We start from the raw sequence: 22,880 nt of genomic DNA, 5'->3' as shown, positions 1-22,880 counted from the left end.
TGAATATGTTCTCTTCACCTTCTAATTTAACAGTTCAGTAACAGATTTTGTACTAGCCTTATTTTGGTGGGGAACATGAAGATGTAATCTGTTTTTCTGTTATAACTCCAGTTAACAGTATGTCACCACTATGAATTTTTTCTCATCCTATGCATTAACAGCTAAAGTTGCATTGTCTCAACAGCAGTCACATTGCTGGCATAGGACTAGCAATGCAAAAGGAACCACAGAATAGCAAACAAGCCAAACACTGCAGATACAGACTGAGCAACATTTGATTAAAGCATCTTATTTCATATGCATTTGTCAATTCTTAACTTATGTAAACAAACTGAGAAGATTTTACAGTGTAGCCCTCACTGAAGCTTTGTGTCCAAACATGCAGGCTGTGGAGCTCTCTGAGGAGAGCTCACAGCAGGGCAGCTGCAATATTCTCAGTGGTCCACGGTGCAGCTAGTTCTAGTCTCTACTTTCCTTCAGTCAGTCATGCCAGCACAGGTGCTCATTTCTTGTGCTAGAGATGGAGGCAGGCCAGCAGCTCTGCAGAATTCAATGACTAGCACTCCTGCAAGTACTATTCTCTGCAAAATTAAGTCCTTGTATATTTTGTCCCTCTGGACACTGTTTATTCAGACACCAAGACAAGAACTGGAGCCTCAGCCACTCCATGATTCCTTTCCACTTACCTCATAAGCACATCAGCAAGCCCCTTCAACCATGTGCCATCTCTCTTCTTTATATTGAGCACTGAGGAGAATGAAGCCTCATGAGCTTAAAAAAACCCTTTTCCTTCAAATACTCTCTCCAGGATCAAAGGTAATTGTGCATCTAGGAGAGGAGGCTTGGAATGCTTGCTCTTAGTATTACCCATGTACACATCTAACTTTCTGTTCTGCTGAAGAACAACTTTTTTGAAGTCTGACTCACAAGATCTAAATATGAAAATAGGATAATATTGTTTGCATGTATGCAATAATAATTCTTTTCCTTGCCACATTGTGCTGTGCATATTTAATTATACTCATGTTAAGATTTTGATTTATACAAATATTACAAGTCTTTCTCTTCCTGTACATGGGTCTATAGGACTTAAGCCAAAATATTGGTGAAAGTACTGTACAGAGATTAATATATTACAATGTTTGAAACTGTGACTGGTCTCCAAACTCTAGTACTCTTCTGCATTTGAAAGATCACAATTCCAGTACTATTTTAATCTTGATGACTTCTTATTTAAATGATCTTTAAGACAAAGTTTAGATCAATATATCTTGAAGATGATAGATTTTGTCTATTCTTTGTTTGTTCTACCAGATGTTATTTTACTGAGTATTTAATACAGTTAGAAGTAACAGAGAAGAATTAACAAACTCAATTTCACAGTGATAATTGTCATACCACTTCAAAGCAATAAATATCTAAAAAAGAGCCTGAAGCAGCTGTTGGTGATACTTACCAGAAATAGCATCTAATAGAAAGAGCAATACAGAACACAGCCACCATTGTCAAAGGGGCACATGACAAGCATTCATTCCATTGAATCCATAATCTGGTACTTTGCAGTCATATTTGTTTCAAGTCATTAGCAAAATTGTTCTTCAAAATTCTAATCCACTAGTCATTATTAGAAAAACAACACTTCTGCTCCCAGGGCCTGAGTTTGAAATTTAATATAATAAAATACAAGTATGTAGGTTTCTGAATAATATATATCCAGGTGTAGGTGTTGACATATGTACATATTTATGCTTCCAGCTTGTTCTGAACCATCTGCAGTTTGTTGTAAGCAGTGGGACTGACAGATCAATGTGAAAATGTCTCTGTACTTGCTAGAAGGATACACACTACTCCAAGACTACTTAGTTACCAGTAAGGAAATTCTCACAAAAGTAGAAAAATAAATGTTACACACCATTATTGATCAGATTTCAGCTATAAACTTAATATTTAAAATATCTCCCCTTTCCAAACTGAGACTATACGATGAATAAGAGGCAATAACATAATTTAGTTTACTATATTTCAAAAATACGACATTAATTTATTTCAGGAGAGACAGTTCCACACTCAGCATTATCACACTTTTATTCCAGATATCAAAATAGTCATTATCATCTCAACACTTTGCTGAATTTTTTTTTAAAAATCCTTTTTTATAAAGGATTCTATAAATAAAAACCTTTTTTTTATTATTTTTAGGGGAATTTCTACTCTTTGCCAAGTTATGTAAGAAACACAGTATGGTTAAGTTTGCTGTGAACTTTTCTGTAAGGCCTCTGACCCTCTGTTTGTGCAAGCCAAGAACATACTGAAAATACTTACTTGGAATCGATAAAAGGTGCCATCATCCTTCAGTGTTAGAACATGGTCTGAGATTGGAAAGAAATAGCCATGTGCTGCCATCAGAGTTCCCAAATGCAGAGCTTCAACTGTTTCAAGAAAAAAAGAAAGATAAGCTTAAAAAGCTAAATAACTTATTTTCAGCAATTTAGTTTTGTTGTTAAGACTCACCTGAAATCCTGCAGATAACCACTTTGTTCCTAAAGTCCTACCATCATGAAAGAGTTGTCTTTTTCTATTTAATACAAGGATGCAATCAAAAAAAACACTGCACTTTCCTTAACAAATAGCTTTTATATGTTCCACTTGTAGCTGCAGTTCCACTACTTATATAGGCATTAAAAAGTAGCCTCAATGTTCACTCACTTGTTCTGAAGCTGAAAACAGCTATCACTTTTACCTTGATGGTGCAGCCTGCTTTTCTTCTTCAGAACAGTTTCTGATTACATGTTAAAATAGTTGATTACAATTACATGATATCTTTCTCAGTAGCTTTACCAGTGCTACTGTAAAGGATAGAGATGTCCTTAAAAGTTTATTACTGGAAAAATAGCAAAGGATTACGGGTTCCTAGAACAGTTGAGGTAGGAAGGTGCTTGTGAAGGTCATCTTGTCCAGCTCCCTCACTCAGGCAGAGAAACTTTAAGCTACCTGCCAAGGACCTTGTCCAAGTGTTTTTTGAATAACTCAAAGGAGTGAGACACTACAACCCCTCTGGATAATGCCCAGATTCATATTCATCCTCTACAAAGTGCTCATTTGTTCCTATTGCCTATAATTTGGCTTTCAGCAGTGGCAAGCACAGATTTGTCTTTTCCCGACTCTTAAAAACACCACTGCAGCACACAACCAGCAGTCAAGTATTCATCATGCAGAAAGAAATTCGAGTCCTGACATCTGTGTGCTTGCTGACAAACACAGAAAGAGACATTCACTTATGTTTCACCCATTATTATTTTCATTATGCGAAGGTTTATTTATTTACCCATATTTCATCAGCACCCCAAAACATTCCCTCCTTCACCCTTTGCTCACCTGTAGACATTGACTCACATATGAGATACAGGAGAAGCCATGGGACATGTTTAGGCTAACCCAAAGCCAGAAAGCATGTGAGAGGAACAAGAAAGGGGATCTGGACACTCCTTAACAGAGAGCACATAACCCTTCAGGGTTTATTTGATATCAAATATTTATTGCTCATGTTCAGCAAACTGTTTCTTGACCCTCCAGCCAGAGCCATTACCTAAAATACAACACACACTGTCTGGCAGTGAGCTCTCCAGCCTGATGTAAAACTGCAGTGCTGTTTAGACTTCTCCCAGCTGCAAGCCCACAAGAAATCTCTCTAACAGAAGGGATTTGCTTTGCTCCTTGTGCCTGCAATGTCTCTAAATCCCCATCTGAACTTTGTCCTAAGTATAAAAAGTTTATATATTGTTGTTATTCATTCATTTCAATACTATTATCCCTTGAATCAGAAATTTTGAGTCAATGCTTTCTGTAGTGTGTCAGTCACTGAGATTTATTTTTTACTGTTTCAATTCATCTGCCTTTTAATTTTATTAAGCTGTTCTTTGTTCTTCACTTGCGACTTATTGCCAATTCAAAAAAATTTTATTTTTGCGTGTATTATGTATCTTGGTGGAATGAGAGAAAAACAAGGAAGAAATGTGCTGACTTTTCTAGAGAAAGGCTTTCTCAGACAAGGTTTGCCAAGGAGCTCTGACACAGATGAGAGTGCATTCTCTTTTGATTTAGCATACACTAAATAGGCTCCAGATTTTTTTCATGTGCTTTGTGGATTCTGAATCATAATATTTTCAAGATCACAAGGAGCTCATATCATTTCCTTTTACCCAGTAATTTTTAGAGTATATCTGGACTTCTATGTCCAGTTATGATTAACATGTCCATCGCAGTACAAAAACTACATCAACAAACTTTGAGTGGGTCAAGTGGAAGTCCACCAAGATCACTAGGGCTGGAGAATGCACCCTTATAAGGAGAGGCTGCAGGAGCTGGGCTTGGTCAGACTGAAAAAAAGAAGGCATTGGAGGTGTCTAGAAGTACTTTTCCAATACCTGAAAGGACATTTCAAAATGAGGGAGCCAGGATTTTTATGGAGTTGCAGGACAATAAAGTAACTAAATGAAGAAATAAATAAAAGAGAAAATGTTTATTTTCTGTTTATTTTATTTACAGTAAATCATGTTTAGCTCTGACTTTCAGCCAAGCAGCAGGAGAGGCTGCCCAGACACACTGTGTAATCTGCATCCTTGGAGGGCTTCAGGTCCTGAGCAGATAAAGCTTAGGGGAACATGTTTGACTTTACAGTTTACACTGACTTGAGCAAGGAGTTGGACTAGAGTCCTCCTGAGGCCGCTCTCATCTTGAATTATATTACAGCTCTGTGACTCAGGATGGGTCAAGCAGAAGTAGAATATAGAACATAATAAAGGGATGAAGATAACTGGAGAAGAAACTATTTGAAAGCTCCTGCCAGAACAGCCTATGCTCCAGGCAAGGCTGGATACAGTGGCAGCAAGAGCTTGTATTTCTCTCACTGACCATTGAGTCATAGAAGCAAGTAGAGAGTCACAATAGTTCTCCATAAAAGAATGGAAAGAGTCACCTGCCCTTCTGCAGAAGTCAATTAAAGTTATTTAAGGTCTGAATGAGTCCCAACAGTAGCCTCTATCTCTTCTCCAGTTATGTATGGAGAGTAAGGCGATTATATTCTTACCTCAGGCAATCTCAATCAGCTGGAATCTAATTCAAAGTATATCTTTGTCCCTTCAGCCACTAAGCCTTAATATGGACATATAAACATCTCTTTTTATTTCCTTAACTAATACACTATTAATTTTCTTTTTTATGGCTGTCAATCCATCAGTTTCTTTCAGAATTACAGGAATATAAATATTCCCTTTTAGTGTCCACCTAAGATCCACTCTAGCTCACACTTTGAGCGTTACAAAATTATGCCCAGTGAGTAACATCCACAAGTTTGTATTCCTGCCTCACACCAGGCTGGTAAAGGACTAATGCTGATGCTCTCTGTGCAGCAGCAGTAGAACTACAGCACTGAAAGAAAACAGCTCTCAGGAGGTTTCTAATCTCCAAGCAACAGGTTGTCCAGTGTATTGCAGAGGCAACACTTTGACATCCATCTCAATTTGCTAAAATCAGACTGAGAAAATAACTACTGTAAGAAGCCAATGAAGTACAACAGTACCGTTTAGGAAACAAACTCATGAGCTTGAAAAGGAAAATGAAGCCAGCAGCGGACTAACCTGACATGTCTAAATACCTAGAATTCAAATACAGACAGCTTCTATATCTCCCAGCTATTCCTGTGTATGAAGTTAGAGGATTTTCATTTAAAAAGCACATTTCTTCTGGAAAAATGGCAAATGTAGGTTGGGAACATCAAAAACATCTATGAAGTGCATTAGATGAAAAGAAAAAAGAAGTCTGAAAGAAATGTTTTCAGACATACTGGTTGCCAGGTAGAAAGAGTAATGTTTATATGTATTCAGAATACAAACTCAAAAACTTGGAGGAACAGAATAATAGAAAAAATATATTGGGTTTTTAGATGGCAAGTTTACAGAGATGCACACAGAAATGTGATACCTACACAACTATTTCACAATCCTCAGTCACTAAGTAAAAGAAACATAAAACATAAACAACATCCCAATACCCTTGATGAGAAGGCATAATTCAAATGAATTCATAATTCAGCTGCTATACAAGAAATACAAACTGCAGCCAGAGATGTCATGTAAAAAATCTGAGGAAGACAAAGCTCCTGAAGGTATAACTTGTAAAATGGAATAGACCTCAGTTTCCTTGACTGAGCACCCTTTTTTGAAGATATCAATTATCAGATTTAAGGTTCCAGACACTTCCTAGCAATTAAACTGTGGAAAAGTGGAGGGACACATTCAAAAAACAAATTTAAGCAAACTACTCTTTTAGTTTTTATAGGTAAAAATAGGAAAATGTTAAGACCAACTATAACTAGTGGAAGAAGAATTATTCAGATGAAAGAAAGAAATGCATCTTTATGAGCCTGTTGCAATTCAACAGGATAAAAATATTTTATATAAAATCAAAATACTGCTTTGAATGTAGGCTTGATTCTTAATGTGTATGTTATTGCTGGGCTAAAAGCTCAGAAAAAGCTAAAAGTTCCATGGTTCACTCTGCTGTTGAACTTTATTTAGCTGAGTGGGTGAAGTGAGCAACACATGTACATAGATTGATTAGAAATTATTTTTGTGAGACATAATATTGCCCAGCCATCTGCTGTGCCATTACAAGACAGTGATCTTGACAGATTAAATGTCAGTCACTTTTAATATACTTCCTTATACAAGAGTCAGATATTCTCAATGCTTTGGTACAATGTAACCTGACAAAATCTAAGGAATGGAAAACATAACCCAGTGGTTGAGTTTTGACTTCATTTTCTTTTTAAACATAGTGCAGTTTTCTCTTTACTGTAATAATTACTGCATGGATTGCTGACAGTTTGTTCAGCTTAAATTGCAGGTTATGGTAGTATTGGTGGAACAAGTTGTTTCTTATGATAATGACCACAGGAGGGAATTAAAAAAGAAGAATGTTCCTTGTTTTCCTTTGGAATAAACATGTTTCTGTGCTTTGAAACCCCTTAAAGGCTATTTTTTCAGTGATTAGTGTGGATTCTATTTTTCTTACACTTCTCAGGTCTATATGTGATGTGGTATCTACATTTATTTTTACTCTGAAGTCTGTAAAACAGTTAATGGTATTATACCAGTATAGTCTCTCAACATCTGAAGTGCCTTGCACTCATTGAGGGAGTGAAGAAAGTAAAATAGAGTATTTTCCAATTGTGCTCCACTTTCAAAAGTCGTTTTTTGAGAGAGTCTCTCTTACATTCTATGTGGAAAGATTTCCTACAAGGATCACAACCTGGGGCATATTGCATCCTTAAAATTGCTTTATGGTGTAAAAAAGAGTGAAAACTCCAAACTTCCCAGTTTTTCATATATTATTAGGATCCAAAAATGTCAAACAAATGAAAACTTCCATTTCCATGAAACAATAAAAAGTTGGGTATTCTGGGTTATTTGTCGAATCTAAAATCCCTCACAGTACTGAAGTGCACTGCTAAGCCACACAGCAGCCTGGAAAAAAAAATTAATGAGTCAGAACTTCACAAGCACACATTCATTGTAAATGCCTAATGCCAAGACTTTATCATTTACTCTCACCTCACTCCTGCTGTCACTTCATTGCCAGTGTGAACACAAGCTGCAAAGGATTAGAGTAATAAAATACAACCTGCTTCTCACGCTGACACAAAGCGTAGGAGAGACTCACTGTCTCGGCCTGACTTTGGTGTTTCAAGAGGAGAAAATAAACCAGCTAGAAACATTCCTGAACACCCACAACACTGTAAACCACTCTCTTTTGTCCCATCTGAAAGACAGAATTTGTAAAGGGAGCAGTGCCTGGTGAGAGCCATTTCAAGGAGGATAAACCAGGTGGTGAAGGAAGAGGCACTGTTTGCCCAAACACGATTTCAAGAGAACAACCACAAACCACGTTATCTGTCAACAAAGCATCTTACCTAAAGAGGTAGGATTTTTCCTGTGCTAGACAGTGCCTGCTGATGCCATCAACAGGGCAGAGGCTTTGGTAGGAGCATCACTCAGCAGATAAGGAGGAAAACCTATCCAAGATGCGCTATGAGTCGTCATCTACCCAAGGAAGGGTAATTTCCACCCTTATAGTCTGAGATGATATGTAACCTGCGGTGCATCCCAAGTATAGAAACAAAGATGCACACCTGAAACATCAGCTATTTTCTTCAAAAAAACATCCAGCAAAACAGGCACTGTGACAGTGATGAAAGACAGCTGGGTCTTCCTGCATCCTCCCCTCACCACATCCCTTTCTCTGATGGGCAGTGTGGTTCGCCCTAAGAGAAGAACACTGGGTGGGTATTTCAGGAGGAATTTCTGGATGCTCACATGGTTAGTGTATTCCAATGATGGGGAGATGAGATGCTTGTGATTGACTTTCATCTGCATCAGCCTGCTAGATGATGTAAAATGCTTCTGGAGACTGGTCCAGCTGGGCAAACTGGTCTTCCAAGGCTGGGCACAGTTTCTGGGTGGAAACTCCTCCCTAGCAGGGATTCTGGCAGAGTAAATCCAGCCCAAAGGTGAAGAAGACTTTAGGATGAGTGAGTAAAATGCACTAAGATCAGTCAAATGCAGAGATAAAATCCTGGAGTAGCTACATTTATGCTTTGTTACTTTGTAATTGTGATTTCTGCAAGCCCAAAGACTGAAAACCTGTACATTTCTAGCCAAATCTGCTTATATTACAAGCCTTTAAACATCAGCTGTTGACCAAATCTGAGACTAAGTGAACTCATCTGCACCCAGACTTGTCTGAGAAGTTTAGAAAGCAGGGGAGTCTTACTGACTCAACAGGAAGGACCACAGCCTGATTATACTACAATCCACTGTACTAGATGATACAGTTGGTATTTAAATATTGTACTGGCAAGATTTAGACACTGTATTAGCAATAAATCTGATCATAATCATCTACACAATCACCATGTCCTACTTCTCATGCCTGATCAAGAGCGTTTTCTCAATTACTCTGACACAGGGATACACTACCAGTCCTGTCTTATGTGCTCACAGGACGTGGGTGAATGGGGGGACTGACACAAATCTGAAAAACTTTTATCCAGATAAAATCAACAGAAGTCATGTCACCATCAAAGACTGAAGGAAAGGGGAAGCTGGCCTACAGTTTCGGGAAAGCACAAGACAAAAACAAAGCAAATTACCTTTATTCACTCACAGGAAAGGAAAATAAAAAGACAGAAATTATCATACTGGAGGGGAAAAAAAGTAGTCCTTGAAAAAGAAGCTGCATCTCCCTACTAGCAATACACAAATTCTCCATTTTAAAATTTTTTAAGTATTTCCTGTTAATTTTTTATGTGATTGTTTCCTACTGCATTTCAGCTCTTTACATATTAACTGTTGTTATGTCATATTAAAGTCTGAATTTATTCTCTTAATAAATTTGTATCTTGAAAGGCAGATGCCTGAGATGTCAAAAGGCAAAGACTTGAGGTGATAACCAAAGCTTTCGTGTTGACCAAAAAATAATAAAAAAAATTGGAGATGCAACATGAGGTCTCAAGGAACGGACAAATGAGGAGTGAGGTGCTGCCATAGAGCAGTGCTATAACTTCATCTCTGGAATATTTGTTTGTAGTGTTAATTTGGTGAACTGGAAACATGCTGCCACAGAGTCTGGAAGAAATCCATCCAGGCTGTAAGCAACAGGTAGACTTAATTACCAGGCAAAACAGAACACAGCACAATTTGGTAACTAGATTTTGTCACAGTTCATTCAGTATGTAGCCATGAAAAGCAGCCTGAAAATGTTTAAAAATGCCTTTATAGTTTCCCTGTCCTCTCCAGCCTCAATTTTTTAAAGTACCTATCAATATCACACCAGCAATCAGGCCTTCCAGTGGTGGAATCTAGCTCTGCACCAATGAAAGTCATCATTTATAAAACTTTTCCTGTAATTTCACTATTACTACTCTTTGATCTTCTCTATTTTCAATTTTGTAGAAATCACAGAATTTTTGCTCTTCTATCACTGATATCTCTTGTCTCTTCAAATTGAAATGACAGAAGGGTGAGACCCAAACTCCTTTGAAGCATGAGTTTCCTGTTTTTCCCTCTGGGTCTTCCTCTGAAACTGCAACTTTCTGGTTTAAGCTTTGATTCCCATGCTTCTTTAAGGCAAAATAGAGGAAATCAAAACCCATGTGTCTTGTTTTCCCTAATGACTCTCTGAACTTATCTCCACAAGATATTTTCAAACACTTCACTCATTCCCTCCTCCAGAATGAGACTCTGAGCTAATATTTAAATTCATATTTGCAACCTTTTGAGCAAACCCACTAAAAAAAAATTAAAAATTAAAATAAATAAATAAATAAAAATCCAGTTACTGCAAGTACAGTATTTTTGATCATTGCTTCATATGAAATCTTGCTACACAGTTTCAAGCACCTGTAAAAGACCCAAAATACTGGACATAGACTACTTATACTCAGTATTATAACTATTATGCTATTATTTCAGATTTTCTTGTATACTGCTTGCCAGCCACTGCTAGCACATCAGATCTTCCTACTTTTCTCACCCCTAGTGGCTGAGTCTACAGATGTGATGAAATTGTTCGGCTGCAAATGTTCAGTGGGGAAGTATGTGCTTCATTCTCCACATGACACCCAAGAATTTATGGATGTTAGTATCAGCCAGGAAAGGTATTTTACATCACAGTTCCCTCAGACACCATGCCCTGTGTGATGGTGTGCTTTCCTGGCCACGGCACAGTGCCATTGCTTGTGCCCTTCTTTGTCACGCTCAGGGGAAGGCACAGCTGCCAACTCCCCTCTCAGTCAGCTCTGCTTGCACACCACAAGCACTGGAGCATTTAGAACAGCACATTCCAGGGACAGGCACTGCCACAGAGAGTTCTATATCTGGGATGGGGTTTCCAGGAGTTCACCTGTCTGTAAGGCCTGACAGATCTGGGGCACGTGAATAACTAGCGTGGTTGATGCACCACTTGGATTCGTGGCCAGCAAATACAAAAAGTATGCTCAGGCTTTTCCAATGCACAAAATATTTGTTCCTGAAGGAACTACAGAAGATAATATTATTGAATCAGAGGGACATCAGTCAGTGTGGAGTTTCTGAAGTTGGATGAGGGAAGCAATAGGTAACGCTGACTCTCGCAATGATTACTGCTGGTCAAGATGAATCATGGCAATCTTTTTTAGTCTCCAAGTCTGTTTTGATATGAATTGCTATTGCACCAACCATTAACTTTGTGTCATTGTCATGCATTGCTATCATAATCACAGAACACCCACTTGTGACCAAGCAGTTCAGAAAATACAAAGAACACGCAGCAGCCACAGCTAGAAAAATAACTGCTTCTTTCACTGCACTCAATTCAAGAAAGAAGAAAACAATTCTCTTTCATAACAATTTTCATATCTGCAGCAAACTGAGAGCATAAAATACTGAAAATAATGTGCCTTTCTCTGTGAGAAGACTGCTGTGATTTTAAAGTCCACAAGGAAGTAACAGCTTTATAATTAAACTGGTGTCACTGAGACACACATCAAGAAAAAACGCCATCAAAGCTCAGGAAGGGTACCAACAAAGAATGTGGAGGTGGCTTTTGTGAAGAATAACATGCCACTCCCCATATGATCAGATGCAGTTATCTGGGATGCACATACACAAGAATCCCCATGGCTGTTATTACAAACAGGATCACTTTTAGAGAGTTTTCTTTGTCCATTATTTATAGTGGTTTGGTTGGCAAAAAAAAAATATTTCACTGTCCTCATCAAAATGAAGGAGCAAAATTTCCAGTGTTGCAAAAGTCCATTTTATGCCATTGTGTGTTCCTATTATCATAACTCCCACTCCTAGTGCTCACTTCTCCCCTTTGCAATGGATCTACACAGATAATTAGAGAAGTATCAGTTCAGCCAGACAATCTCTGCTATTAAAAACAGAAATACTGACAGATATTAACTAACTAAAATAGCTCAGCGAAAACTCTTTCATGAGTGTCTTTTTTTTCCCACAAAAAGAGAAGAGGCCTCAATGAATGACCTATTTCTTCTCTAGTGACAGAATCTAAATGTAGAAGGAAGAGATGGGACTGATGACAAGAGCAGCAGCAAAAAATATCAGTCTTTAAAATAAATTGATAAAACGAACAGAAATATCTGGTTCAAAATAATGGTTGATCTCTGTTTTATGGCAAGTAAAACATTCAATGGCTGAACTCTTGGCCATAGTGTGCCACTTCTCATTTAATCACCTTCAGTACTCAAGAAAAAAAGTTGAAAAATAGGTCCTTAGGTTTTAGAAAGACATCCAGTGGAAATACATGGGAAAAATGGATGTACAAAACAGACACCCATACAGACAACACAATAGAAACTATAATAAAGCATAGAAGGAATGAAAATAAAGATGAATGCAACAAAAAGGAAGATTCAGGATGACTTTTGTTGCTGGGTATGTCTCACAACTCTGCGAGTGTTCCTATGTGGAAATAAAGAACATATAAGGTTGTGAAAAATCTGTTTAACATATTATCTTGGATTCCCAGGAAGCTCTTGGCATGATTCCCTCAAATGTTTTCTAAAGGTATTAAGCAGATCATGAGAAAAGCAATAGGCAGAAAGGAGGGAATAAAGGTTAGGCACAGCAGATCAGTTGTTACACTAAATAGTGTATTAGTACACTGAAGTAATAATATTGCACTGAAGTGGGGATGACCACAGTAACTGTGTTTAGTAGGTCCTGGACTGTTCAGGATAATCCCACATTATCTACATGAGGGTGTGAATGATGAAATTATGTCAGATATAAAATTTGCTGAAAGTGTAACTACTGAGGTTAGCAAAAAGTGAATTGTGAGGAGATCATGTAAAACTGCATAATACTGATTCACTAAACAATAAAACAGGAGCTGAAACTGAATTTTGACAAATGCTAAACATTTTAGATATGAGCTTTCCCTCCCCAATTGTACATGCCCATTAAGTGGCTGCTAGGCTACTGCTGCTGCTCAAGAAATACTAGAGATGTTATATGTGATTCCATGAAAATATTCATATTTGATTCACTCAAATCTCAAACAGAAAATAATGAATTATTAGGAAAGACAAGCAGAAGACAGCAGGAGCTTAAGCATAGCACACACACATAATAAATTCTGAGCACTTACTGACTTTGAGGTGCTGGAGCATGTCCAGAGAAAAGCAGTAGAGCTGTGAAGGGTCTGGAGCACAAGTCCTGTGGGGAAGGGCTGAGGGAGCTGAGGCTGTTTAGGCTGGAGAAAAGGAGTCTTAGAGTGACCTTATCACTCCCTACAATTGCCTGAAAGGAGGCTGTAGCCAGGTGGGGGACACTATCTTCTTCCAAGTAACAACCAACAGGACAAGCGAACAATCTCAAATTGCACAAGGGGTGATTTTGAGTGGAAAAAGTTTTTCACAGAATGGGTTGTCAAGCATTGGAAGAGGTTGCCCAGGGAAGTATTGAGTCACCATCTCTGGAGGTATTTAAAAGATGTGTAGATGTGGAACTTAGGGACACGGTTTAGTGATGGACTTGGCAGTGCTGGGTTAATGGTTGGACGTAATGATCTTAGAGGTCTTTTCAAACCATAATGAGTCTATGATTCTGTTCCACAATTACCCTGCTATAGTAGCAGCTTCTTATATTTTTGTTGGTTTTTTAAAATTTCATGCTAGTTGTTATATTTGATAATGTAAATAATTCTAAAGTTTCAAGAGGCAAATACTTAACATTTCTAATAAGCTTAAAGGCTATTAAAAGGTTACGTTTTCCAGTTTAACTGAAGTACTACCATAAAGTAGATAGTGATTACGAAACAAATTTTCAAAAGGTACTGTAAATTCCTTGTAATAATTCCTGTATGCCTAACTGAGGTGAATAGAGTCTTTTTATGGTTTGAATTTTTTTTAAGTTAATTTGAGCCTCAGCTTTAGTGAGAACAGTAATTTTTATCACGTATAAAAATTAAATTCTATTGGCACTAGATATTTCATACATTGTGGTTCCAAATGTTCTGAAGCCAAATGCAGTCTTGTAGCTACAGAACCAGAGTCGACGTGGGTCTTGTCACCCACTCTGCCACACAAACAATTAAAATCCTGATAATTTTTGGAATTTCATTCAGTAGATGACTGAATGTAATCAGTGAAATTAGAAAAAGGAAGAGGGGAAGGAGAAGGAGAAGGAGAAGGAGAAGGAGAAGGAGAAGGAGAAGGAGAAGGAGAAGGAGAAGGAGAAGGAGAAGGAGAAGGAGAAGGAGAAGGAGAAGGAGAAGGAGAAGGAGAAGGAGAAGGAGAAGGAGAAGGAGAAGGAGAAGGAGAAGGAGAAGGAGAAGGAGAAGGAGAAGGAGAAGGAGAAGGAGAAGGAGAAGGAGAAGGAGAAGGAGAAGGAGAAGGAGAAGGAGAAGGAGAAGGAGAAGGAGAAGGAGAAGGAGAAGGAGAAGGAGAAGGAGAAGGAGAAGGAGAAGGAGAAGGAGAAGGAGAAGGAGAAGGAGAAGGAGAAGGAGAAGAAGGAGAAGGAGAAGGAGGAAGAAAACAAAGAAGAAAAAGAGGGAAGGTAATATTGGAAAAAATGAGAGAATGCCTAGGGAATATTGATCTGTCCAATATGGAATGGCAAACAATGTCCTTGAATAGTAAATGTGATTGATCTTGGACCATCACTGTGCCCCTGTGTAGTATTTCTCTACGTGTGCTACTGAAAAACTTAAAACACTCCTAAGGTCAATTATTAACAAAATCAAGAGAAAGTCTCACACTGACCTTCCAGTCATCAAATACTACATATGACATGTAAATATCAAAACATTTTTGTTTACTTGACTATAAATAGCTGCAGCAGCTGTCAGCAAGATGAAATAGGATTTCAACTGCTTTTATTCAATTAAATTGGCCAGATTTAAAATCTCACTTCCACCTACTTGCATTTTCCATGACTTTATAACACAGCTCTTTGGCAAACAAGGAAGCAGAAGTCTAATGAAGTCTCTAGACAGTTATTTAGCTGCTTTTAATTAATTATGCCAGTGTGAATTGGGAATTAGTAAATATTCTTCCTCTTAAATCTCCAAAACTTGATATGATCACAAAGGTTCAGAAGGAGGCTGTCAAACAGTAAGAAAATCACAAAAAATTCCTAGTAGCTTTAACAGAAATGAGATCTAATAATTTATTAAGAAGGTCGTTATAATTCAACTTATGCAATTAAACAATTAGTTTTATTTCTAAAAGTTATCAGAGTTCTTCCTAAAAGAACATCATTTGCCTACCCATACTTCATGGGTAAATATTTCAGTTGTGTAATTTAGATTATGTCCTTATTTGTTCTGTGACAGGATGAAAATCATTCCTTCAAATGTTGCAACAGAGAATCTTAAGTTTTTTCCAATGAAATTACTTAAAATTAAAACTTACTGGTGTTTTAGCTTCTATCACCTTGATCAGGTAGTGGCTTTAAAATTAACTTTTTATATCAGTAGGATTGTTCAGAATTAGTTTTTTAATCAGTATTTTTATTCTAGTCAGTTCTTTTTCTCATCCTTTTCTCAAAATAAGGCTCTCAAAGACTTCAGTGGAACAAAGCCCATGCTGCCTACTGAATTGTAAAGAATATGCTGACTTTTACTTTGTTTCAATTTTTAAAACCTAATTGAGTATAAAACAGGTTTCATAAACTAGATTGTGGATTTTAGCCTGAGATGTAGCTTAAAGGCCATGTTACACCTAATCTTATTTTAAAAGGCATCTAGTTGAATTTTGTTTCATTGGAGTTAAAACCTCCATCTTTGTGAAGAGGTTGGAATTTCATTTTTAATGATTAAAGCAACGGACGAAGGAGGGAATGTCATGTGAAGGTATTATACTTAATACTGAAAACAATTCTGAGTATAATCTGGAGACTTTAATATTACAGACAATAATTATCTCCTGTTAAAATATATATCTTTGAAGTCAGCACCATAGAAGCAGGGCTACTAGTAAACTAAAGTAAAATTTTAAAAACTCAGTTGATGACTTGCTTTCAACCAGAAATAAGGACGCATCAATAGAGATCTATTTTATACAGAAAATGTGTATGTCACACAAGTTACAGTTGAATCATAGAAGTATAGTAGAAGAGACCTTAAATTTCATCTAGTTTCAACCCTGCTGACATGGTCAGGGACACCATTCAGTAGGACAGGTTGCTCAAAGCTGAATTAGAACCAAAAGAGATCCATTTTGAATCAGTATTCTATTGACAATATCAGACAGGCTGCTCAGAGAAACAGCTTTACAGAATATGTGTATTTTGTCATACCAATACCTAGTACTATTATTTTATTTTTCCAACCATTTTATTGTACAGAAAATTATGCTAGACAGCAGCAAATTTTGTATACTTGTCATCTTTAACCATTACTCTAAGATGAACATTTATTTATAAATTAAACAAGCACAACTCATTTATACTTCCCAGGTAATTCAAATGTTTATAAAGTTTCTTAATTGCTAGGGTGAAAAACCATTAACTATTTTCTATGAAATCTTGCAAAATAATGCTTCCTTATTTTGTCCTTAAGACAAAAACAGAGGAGGGATTTCATTTGGACATGCTTAGCATGATGAAACAGCTGTAATCGTTTTACCCATCTTACTATGTGAAAGAAGCACTGTGTCACCAATACCAGAATAACATACTCTGCATCGTAATACTGATACCATACTTTGCATCAATACCAGTCACAAACTTTTTATCTTCCCAGTAAGTGTAAAAACCTGTTCTTTTTTAACCAGATGCCATACTACCAAAAAGGTCAGAGGAAACGACTGGACGCTCAAAGAAAATTGAAAATGAGTATGGATGTAGCCTACCACCTGTCTACATGTGACAAAATAAAATGGCCAAACTAGGAACATATTAATCACTTTCAAGAGTGAAATGAGACTGTTCAAACAGTATGGGTACATTAGCAGAAAAACAGCTCACTCCAGGTGGCCCTGCAGGTCTGTGTGCTCTTGGGAAACACTCCTAACACATGCAGTCTACATACGATAACAGATTATACAAATCTGGAAGATGCTTCAGTGGAAAAAACAAGAAATCCATTAAATCTGATACATCCTGTCACAACTGAATGTAGACAGTGACTTCTATTCACCATTTACAAAATCACTCTAAAGGCTTTGGGCAAATAAAACACCCTCTTCACATGAACATTTACCATTGCTCTCCTGAAACCTCAAGAGTGGCTAGAAGCCCACTGATTGCCATACACAGGTAAGTACCCCTATGCTGCTGGTAATTGTAGGAAACCGGACCCATATATTTTTTGCGTGAGTATCACAATGTTAATATTATTGGTACTAAAGCAGTATCTGTAAATTCTGACATTTTTGATTCTCAAACAGAATTTTATTTTACTTTCTTTTTGTTCATCTGAGGCTAAAGTCATTATTCCATTGAAATGTTACAGGATCTGACAAGCTCAGATAAAATTCATGCATTAGAAGAAAGCTGGGAAGTTAGTTACACTAGAATTGATGAAGGTTCATGGGTTTTGCTATGGAACAAAATGTGTCTGAATTTCTATCAGGCATATGAAACATGAGAGTGTCTGGTGTCCCTGGGTTCCCAGTAAGGGGGAGTATGTTATGTGTGCAGGCAATATAAATTTCTTTTTTTGGGGTTTTGGTTTTTAGGGGTTTTTTAAGTCAAGATAATAAAATAGGAGCATTCTGCTCTTGCTCTACTTCCACAGGTTTTGATTAATGCAAAGACTTCAAAGTTAAGCATGACCTTTCCATTCCCTTCTTTATTCCTTCTCATAAGAGACTCTTTTCTCTGTTAGCAATCCCCGGAAGCACCTCCCCTTTGCTTGCAGATCTCTGGTGCTGTTTCCCAAATGGTAATTGTTTAGAACATCTTGTCTGGCTCTTGCTCTTTGCTGCTACCTTTCTGCATATAACTGGGGAAAGGGCAAAATTCAGAACCGAACATTTTTTCAAGTAAACTTTTATAAACTCAAATAAAAACCCTAACATTTTTCTTCTAACTCTTTCAAGAAAGTACTGTGTATTCTCAAGGTCATTACTAGTACACCAGCTGCTGAGCAGAGACTTTACTAAAGAGGGAAAACTAGAAGAAACATGAACAGATGTTATGCTACTGAGCCCTGCCTTTTGATTGCACTGGATCAGTGACCACAGCTCACACAGATGCTGATGGGCATCTAGTTACAAATTAGTTACACCAGTTACGTGAAAAGACTATAAATGGTGAGAACTGAAACTGAAAAATCACAGGAGAGCATAAAGATCAAGGTAGTCTTTTTTCATAGCTATAAAACTTAGATTTAGTCACATATATATATATATACTTCAGTGTAATTCCCCATATCCAAGAGCAGTAGCAAACTACTTCAACAGGCTGTCTAAATGAGCTGGAGCAAAGCAATGGGAATGCAGAGGTTGAGCACTCTAGAGTGGCTGCAGTGGCTCTGCTGGAGCAACCATCCAATAAACAAGCACCTCCAGCCAAATTCAGAGGGTTTGCAGCTATGAGAAAATTAAATAAGCAACACTCAGGAATAAAGGTACTTTAAAGGAACATGAGGATTATGTCTAAATATGTTATCTACACTTAAAGATATTTCCTGAGACATCTAGATGAAAATTATTCTTGGGATGACTTGAAGATGAAATGAGTGTTTGTGAATAACACCATTTCCTTGTGAAAAGACTGGAAAACTATTATTTTTCTATCTCCTTTAGGAGACAACAGCATGATTTACTATTAGGATGTTGAATGTTAGGAAATAGAGAAATCAAGCGTTTGCTGAAAGGGCATTGAAATCAGTGCAAGAACCAAGTACAGGATTGGCAATTTGAGCTGATACCTTTAAATGAGCTCATCTACCCTTTTTTGTTCTATTTTTCTCACTAAGGATTAAAAGAACTCCAGTATCTGAGGTGGCCAGTCTGCTGCATTTCACGTCATTAATGATCACTTCAAAAAATAAAAACACAATGTAGAAAAACAGAGTAGATTTTCCACATTAAGAGTAATTGGCAACATCAGTGAAGAGTCAGCAGTTACCCTGTAATGGTCAATTCAACAACACATGTCTAAGTGCCAAACCACTAGCCCTTACAATTCTGTAAACTCAGTTAATTGCTTCTTTTCAGGTTGAGATAATGCTTATATTTATGCCTGAATAAAACTTCCCCATTAAAAATAACTTGGATAATTTCTGTTCCTTAAAATTTTACAGATGAGTTGTAGGCTGAAACACAAACATTTTTTGAGTACATATTGAATAGCAAACAATGTAACAGCAACTGTACCTTGCATTGTGCACAGCTATTCTGGGCACAAGATCTGCTCCACTGAAATAACTTCAAATCTGGTACAAATTAGCAGAACCCACCTATCACCTCCAGTTTATTTTCCTGATGGAGATCTACTGCAGCAAGCCAAAATCTTTCAAATATTCCACTGAATATTATTTTCCATTTATTAAAAATTTGAATGGTTTTATTGACTGGCAGTTTACAAGTTCCAACTTGTTACTATTTTTTACTCTAAATTGCCATTTCCAGGTGAAAGCTTTACACTTATTAACACACTGAAAAGAATGTTGCTGTCAGGCCTTCTTCTGCCTTATGTTCTCCCACTATACATAAAGCTGCCCACTTCATTCCCACTTAAATGGTATTGGAGTTTTATTCCCTACACAAAACAAAGGAAAAAATGCATTTCAAAATATTACTTTTTTATATATAAAGAGTGGTAGCATCACTTTCTTCTTACTAGTTCTGTGTTTTATTAAAGAACAAGCTGACTGGAAGAGTTAGATGTTTCAGCCCTGGAGAACAGAAGGCTCAGGGTGGGACCTCATCACATTTTTCCAGTGCTTAGAGAACAGAACTTCTCTTCACAGGGAGCCACACTGAGAGGATAAGGGGCAATGAGTATGAGTTGCATGAAGAAAGTTTCCATCTATTCAGATTTTTTACAGTGAGAACAAAAAATCACTGGATGTGGTGGAGTTCCCATTAGTGGCAGTGCTCACAATGAGACAGGACCTGAGAGAGTGCTTGTCTCACCATGGGTGAATCTCACCCAGGCTTGCCTCTCCATGAAAGTTTGGACCAAATGATCTTCTGAGATCCCTTGTGTGAATCTCTCTGCTTATCCCTTAAATCACAATTTACCTGCCTTGCTTGCATGAGTAGTTGCACAGCACTGGTAGATGAGGTGTGCAAACAGTCCTTACGTTTTTCTGGACAGAATAGAATGTACTCTTAAAATATGTGGTCCAAGGTCTACTTTATGTTGCTCTTTCAGGTATGTGGCTGACATCAGATGTAAACAGAGATGACAATTTTCATTGCAGACTAAGGCATTATTATTGACTTCTGCATCACAAAACTGCATAGCTTCACAAGTGATTTGTAACAGGACCCTACAGGGAAGTTTTAAAAGACAGCTGGGTTAAACCCTGATACACTGGTTAAAAGCAATCAGAAGACACTGGAAATCCAAATTACATATTTCACAATCTGTGACAACAGATTGCAGAAATCTGGAGCTTTTCTACAGGAGGTTCTAGATTGACTTGTCTAGAACTGAAATGAAAAGCAAGGCACTTATGGAGTTTGAAAAAAACAGAATATTTTCAGAAGTTCTGTCATGTGAAAAGCTCTTGCTCACCATGTGTCAAGTTCACTGTCATCTGGCAATTCTGAGCATTACCCAAAAGAAGCATTTAGGGCTATTTGTTTTGTGAAGATCTGGATTTAACCAGCTCCAGAATAGCTGACTTTGGACTAGGACCAAAATACATAAGACATTTTTGTCATTATGGATAGGTTTTTTTTTTCTATCCATGTAATCTGAGAGGACAAAACCCGGCTTCAGTTAAATTACTGTGGTGTTTTGGTTACATATGCTAGTAGTTTGTGTGTTTGTTTAATTTTAATTGGATATGAACATAAGGACCCAAGGAGACATGTTTTCTGTTTAGTAGAAGCTTTTTCTATTCCAAATTGTGCAACAAGCAGGTAATCTGAATGACAGCCTATTCCAGTATTGCAGTTCTGGTTTGACAAATAAAGGTTAAGCTTCTACATCAAATAAAATGCTGAAAATCTTTCAAATGCTGGTAAATACAAACAGGTGAGTGTTTTGTGGCTGACAGCTGAGAAATGCAATATCACACTTGGGTCTCTTGAAGCCTCTATATTACCTCCAGCAAGCAAGCATACAACACCCTTCAAAGTTAGCTAAAAACGCAGCGATCTCTTTCACATACCACGTCAATATGTTGTGAACTGACTACTTCCAAATATCAAATTATGTACCGATAGGTCCTCACGGCTCAAGTCACAATTTTAAATACAGTGATTTTGCTTTTTGCAATGATCATACTTTGATTTCTAATTTGACAGAAAAACACATTTTAAAAATAAAGACAAAAATTACCCCCAAAAAGGTAAAATAAAGAGAAAATCTTAAAAGAAAGCAAGCTTTAAAAAAAAGCATTTTTGATCATTTTTTAAAGAAGGAAAATTATCTTTCCTCTAACCAAAAGAAAATGAGAACCTCCATAGAATATTTTGTTTCCACAATTCAGCATTTTCTACTAGAAATCATTCCTTTATGGAAAATTTCTGATCAGGTAACTAGATTTCTGTAAATCCAGAAAATAATTAATAGCTAAATACAATAACCAAACTGTTTTTCCTGCTGGGAACACAAGAAATCAATGGCAGAGTTTGGAACCAAATCCTTATTTCCATGTCCCAACCCAGGTGATCAAGCAATGAACTGTTCTTCCTTTATTTCCTCATTTCACTGATTTTATTTGCATTTCCTTTTTTGTTTATGATTATATAGAAGTGTCCAATTTTAAGATTAGCTTTTGGTAACAGTACAAGAACATATTTAAATAGTTCTATTTATTTATTAGATTTTGAAAAATTCTGTAAGAAAACAGCATGTATTTAACAAACTATTTAGCATACCACTGAGTAAATTTCTCACGGACTCAAGCACATTTTCTACCAAGGAACTATCATTATCATTCTCAAATTGTTTCCTGGTACCTGCTGCAATAAAATGGATAATCAAAATCCTCAGATTGTTAGTCAAGTTTCCTAAGATTTTATGTCTGGTTTGCTACAGAAATTGTACTCGTCAAGTGTCGTCTCATCACTCCCACTGCAGCAGAAATCAAAATCAGGTCCAATAATTTAAAAAAAAAAACTAGAATTTGAAGATGAGAAAATGAGAGAAATTACCTGGGTCTTCTATCGATAAATTCTTCGTTAACCATTGAACAATATCTGAGCCTAGGAACAAAAGAAAAGGCATTTATAGATTAGTAAGTTTGCTCTCACTATTCTTCAGATCCCTGAGGCAATTCATATTGTTCTTGCATGAAAGGGATGTACATTTTTTGCTCTGTTGGTCTAGAAAAAAAACACTGGCCATTCTATTTTAGTTTAGTTTCTTTTTTAGCTTTCTTTTAGCAATGAAACATAGAACTTCTTTCTTTAGGCTAAGACTTATAAAAAGTAATAGAAGTGCATTAAACGTGCAGTAGTAGTCTGCATTTTAAAAATTACACTACCGCAAAATGTACATAGAAAAACACTTTACTAACCTAAGTTTCACCCCTCCCCCACCCACCACTTAAAAATTAGTCTATCAGTAAAAGCATATTCAGTTGCCTACATATCAACTACAAGTGTATCAAATTTCAACTCCTGGCTAAGATCTTGACAAAATTAATTTTTCTCTTGGTGCTAAAGTGCTTTCCTTACCACTCCAGTC

At 37.0% G+C, this 22,880-nt stretch overlaps 1 protein-coding gene across 5 annotated transcripts in view; it reads right to left on the bottom strand.

The window, feature by feature from the left end:
• RGS7 (regulator of G protein signaling 7) overlaps positions 1-22,880 on the bottom strand; it is a 235,283-nt gene that overhangs the window by 78,152 nt on the left and 134,251 nt on the right. For all 5 annotated transcript variants that reach the window (XM_063390393.1, XM_063390391.1, XM_063390394.1 and 2 more), the window contains 2 exons: positions 22,346-22,396; positions 2,323-2,429 (listed from right to left, as the gene is read on the bottom strand). In XM_063390393.1, the coding sequence (XP_063246463.1) occupies positions 2,323-2,429; positions 22,346-22,396 (158 nt within the window). The remainder of the gene's footprint in view (positions 1-2,322; positions 2,430-22,345; positions 22,397-22,880) is intronic.

This window comes from Prinia subflava, chromosome 2 (assembly GCF_021018805.1).
Source record: "Prinia subflava isolate CZ2003 ecotype Zambia chromosome 2, Cam_Psub_1.2, whole genome shotgun sequence".
Classification (NCBI taxonomy): domain Eukaryota; kingdom Metazoa; phylum Chordata; class Aves; order Passeriformes; family Cisticolidae; genus Prinia; species Prinia subflava.
The sequence above is the reverse complement of the archived record's forward strand: the minus strand, read 5'-3'. Positions and strand labels throughout refer to the sequence as shown.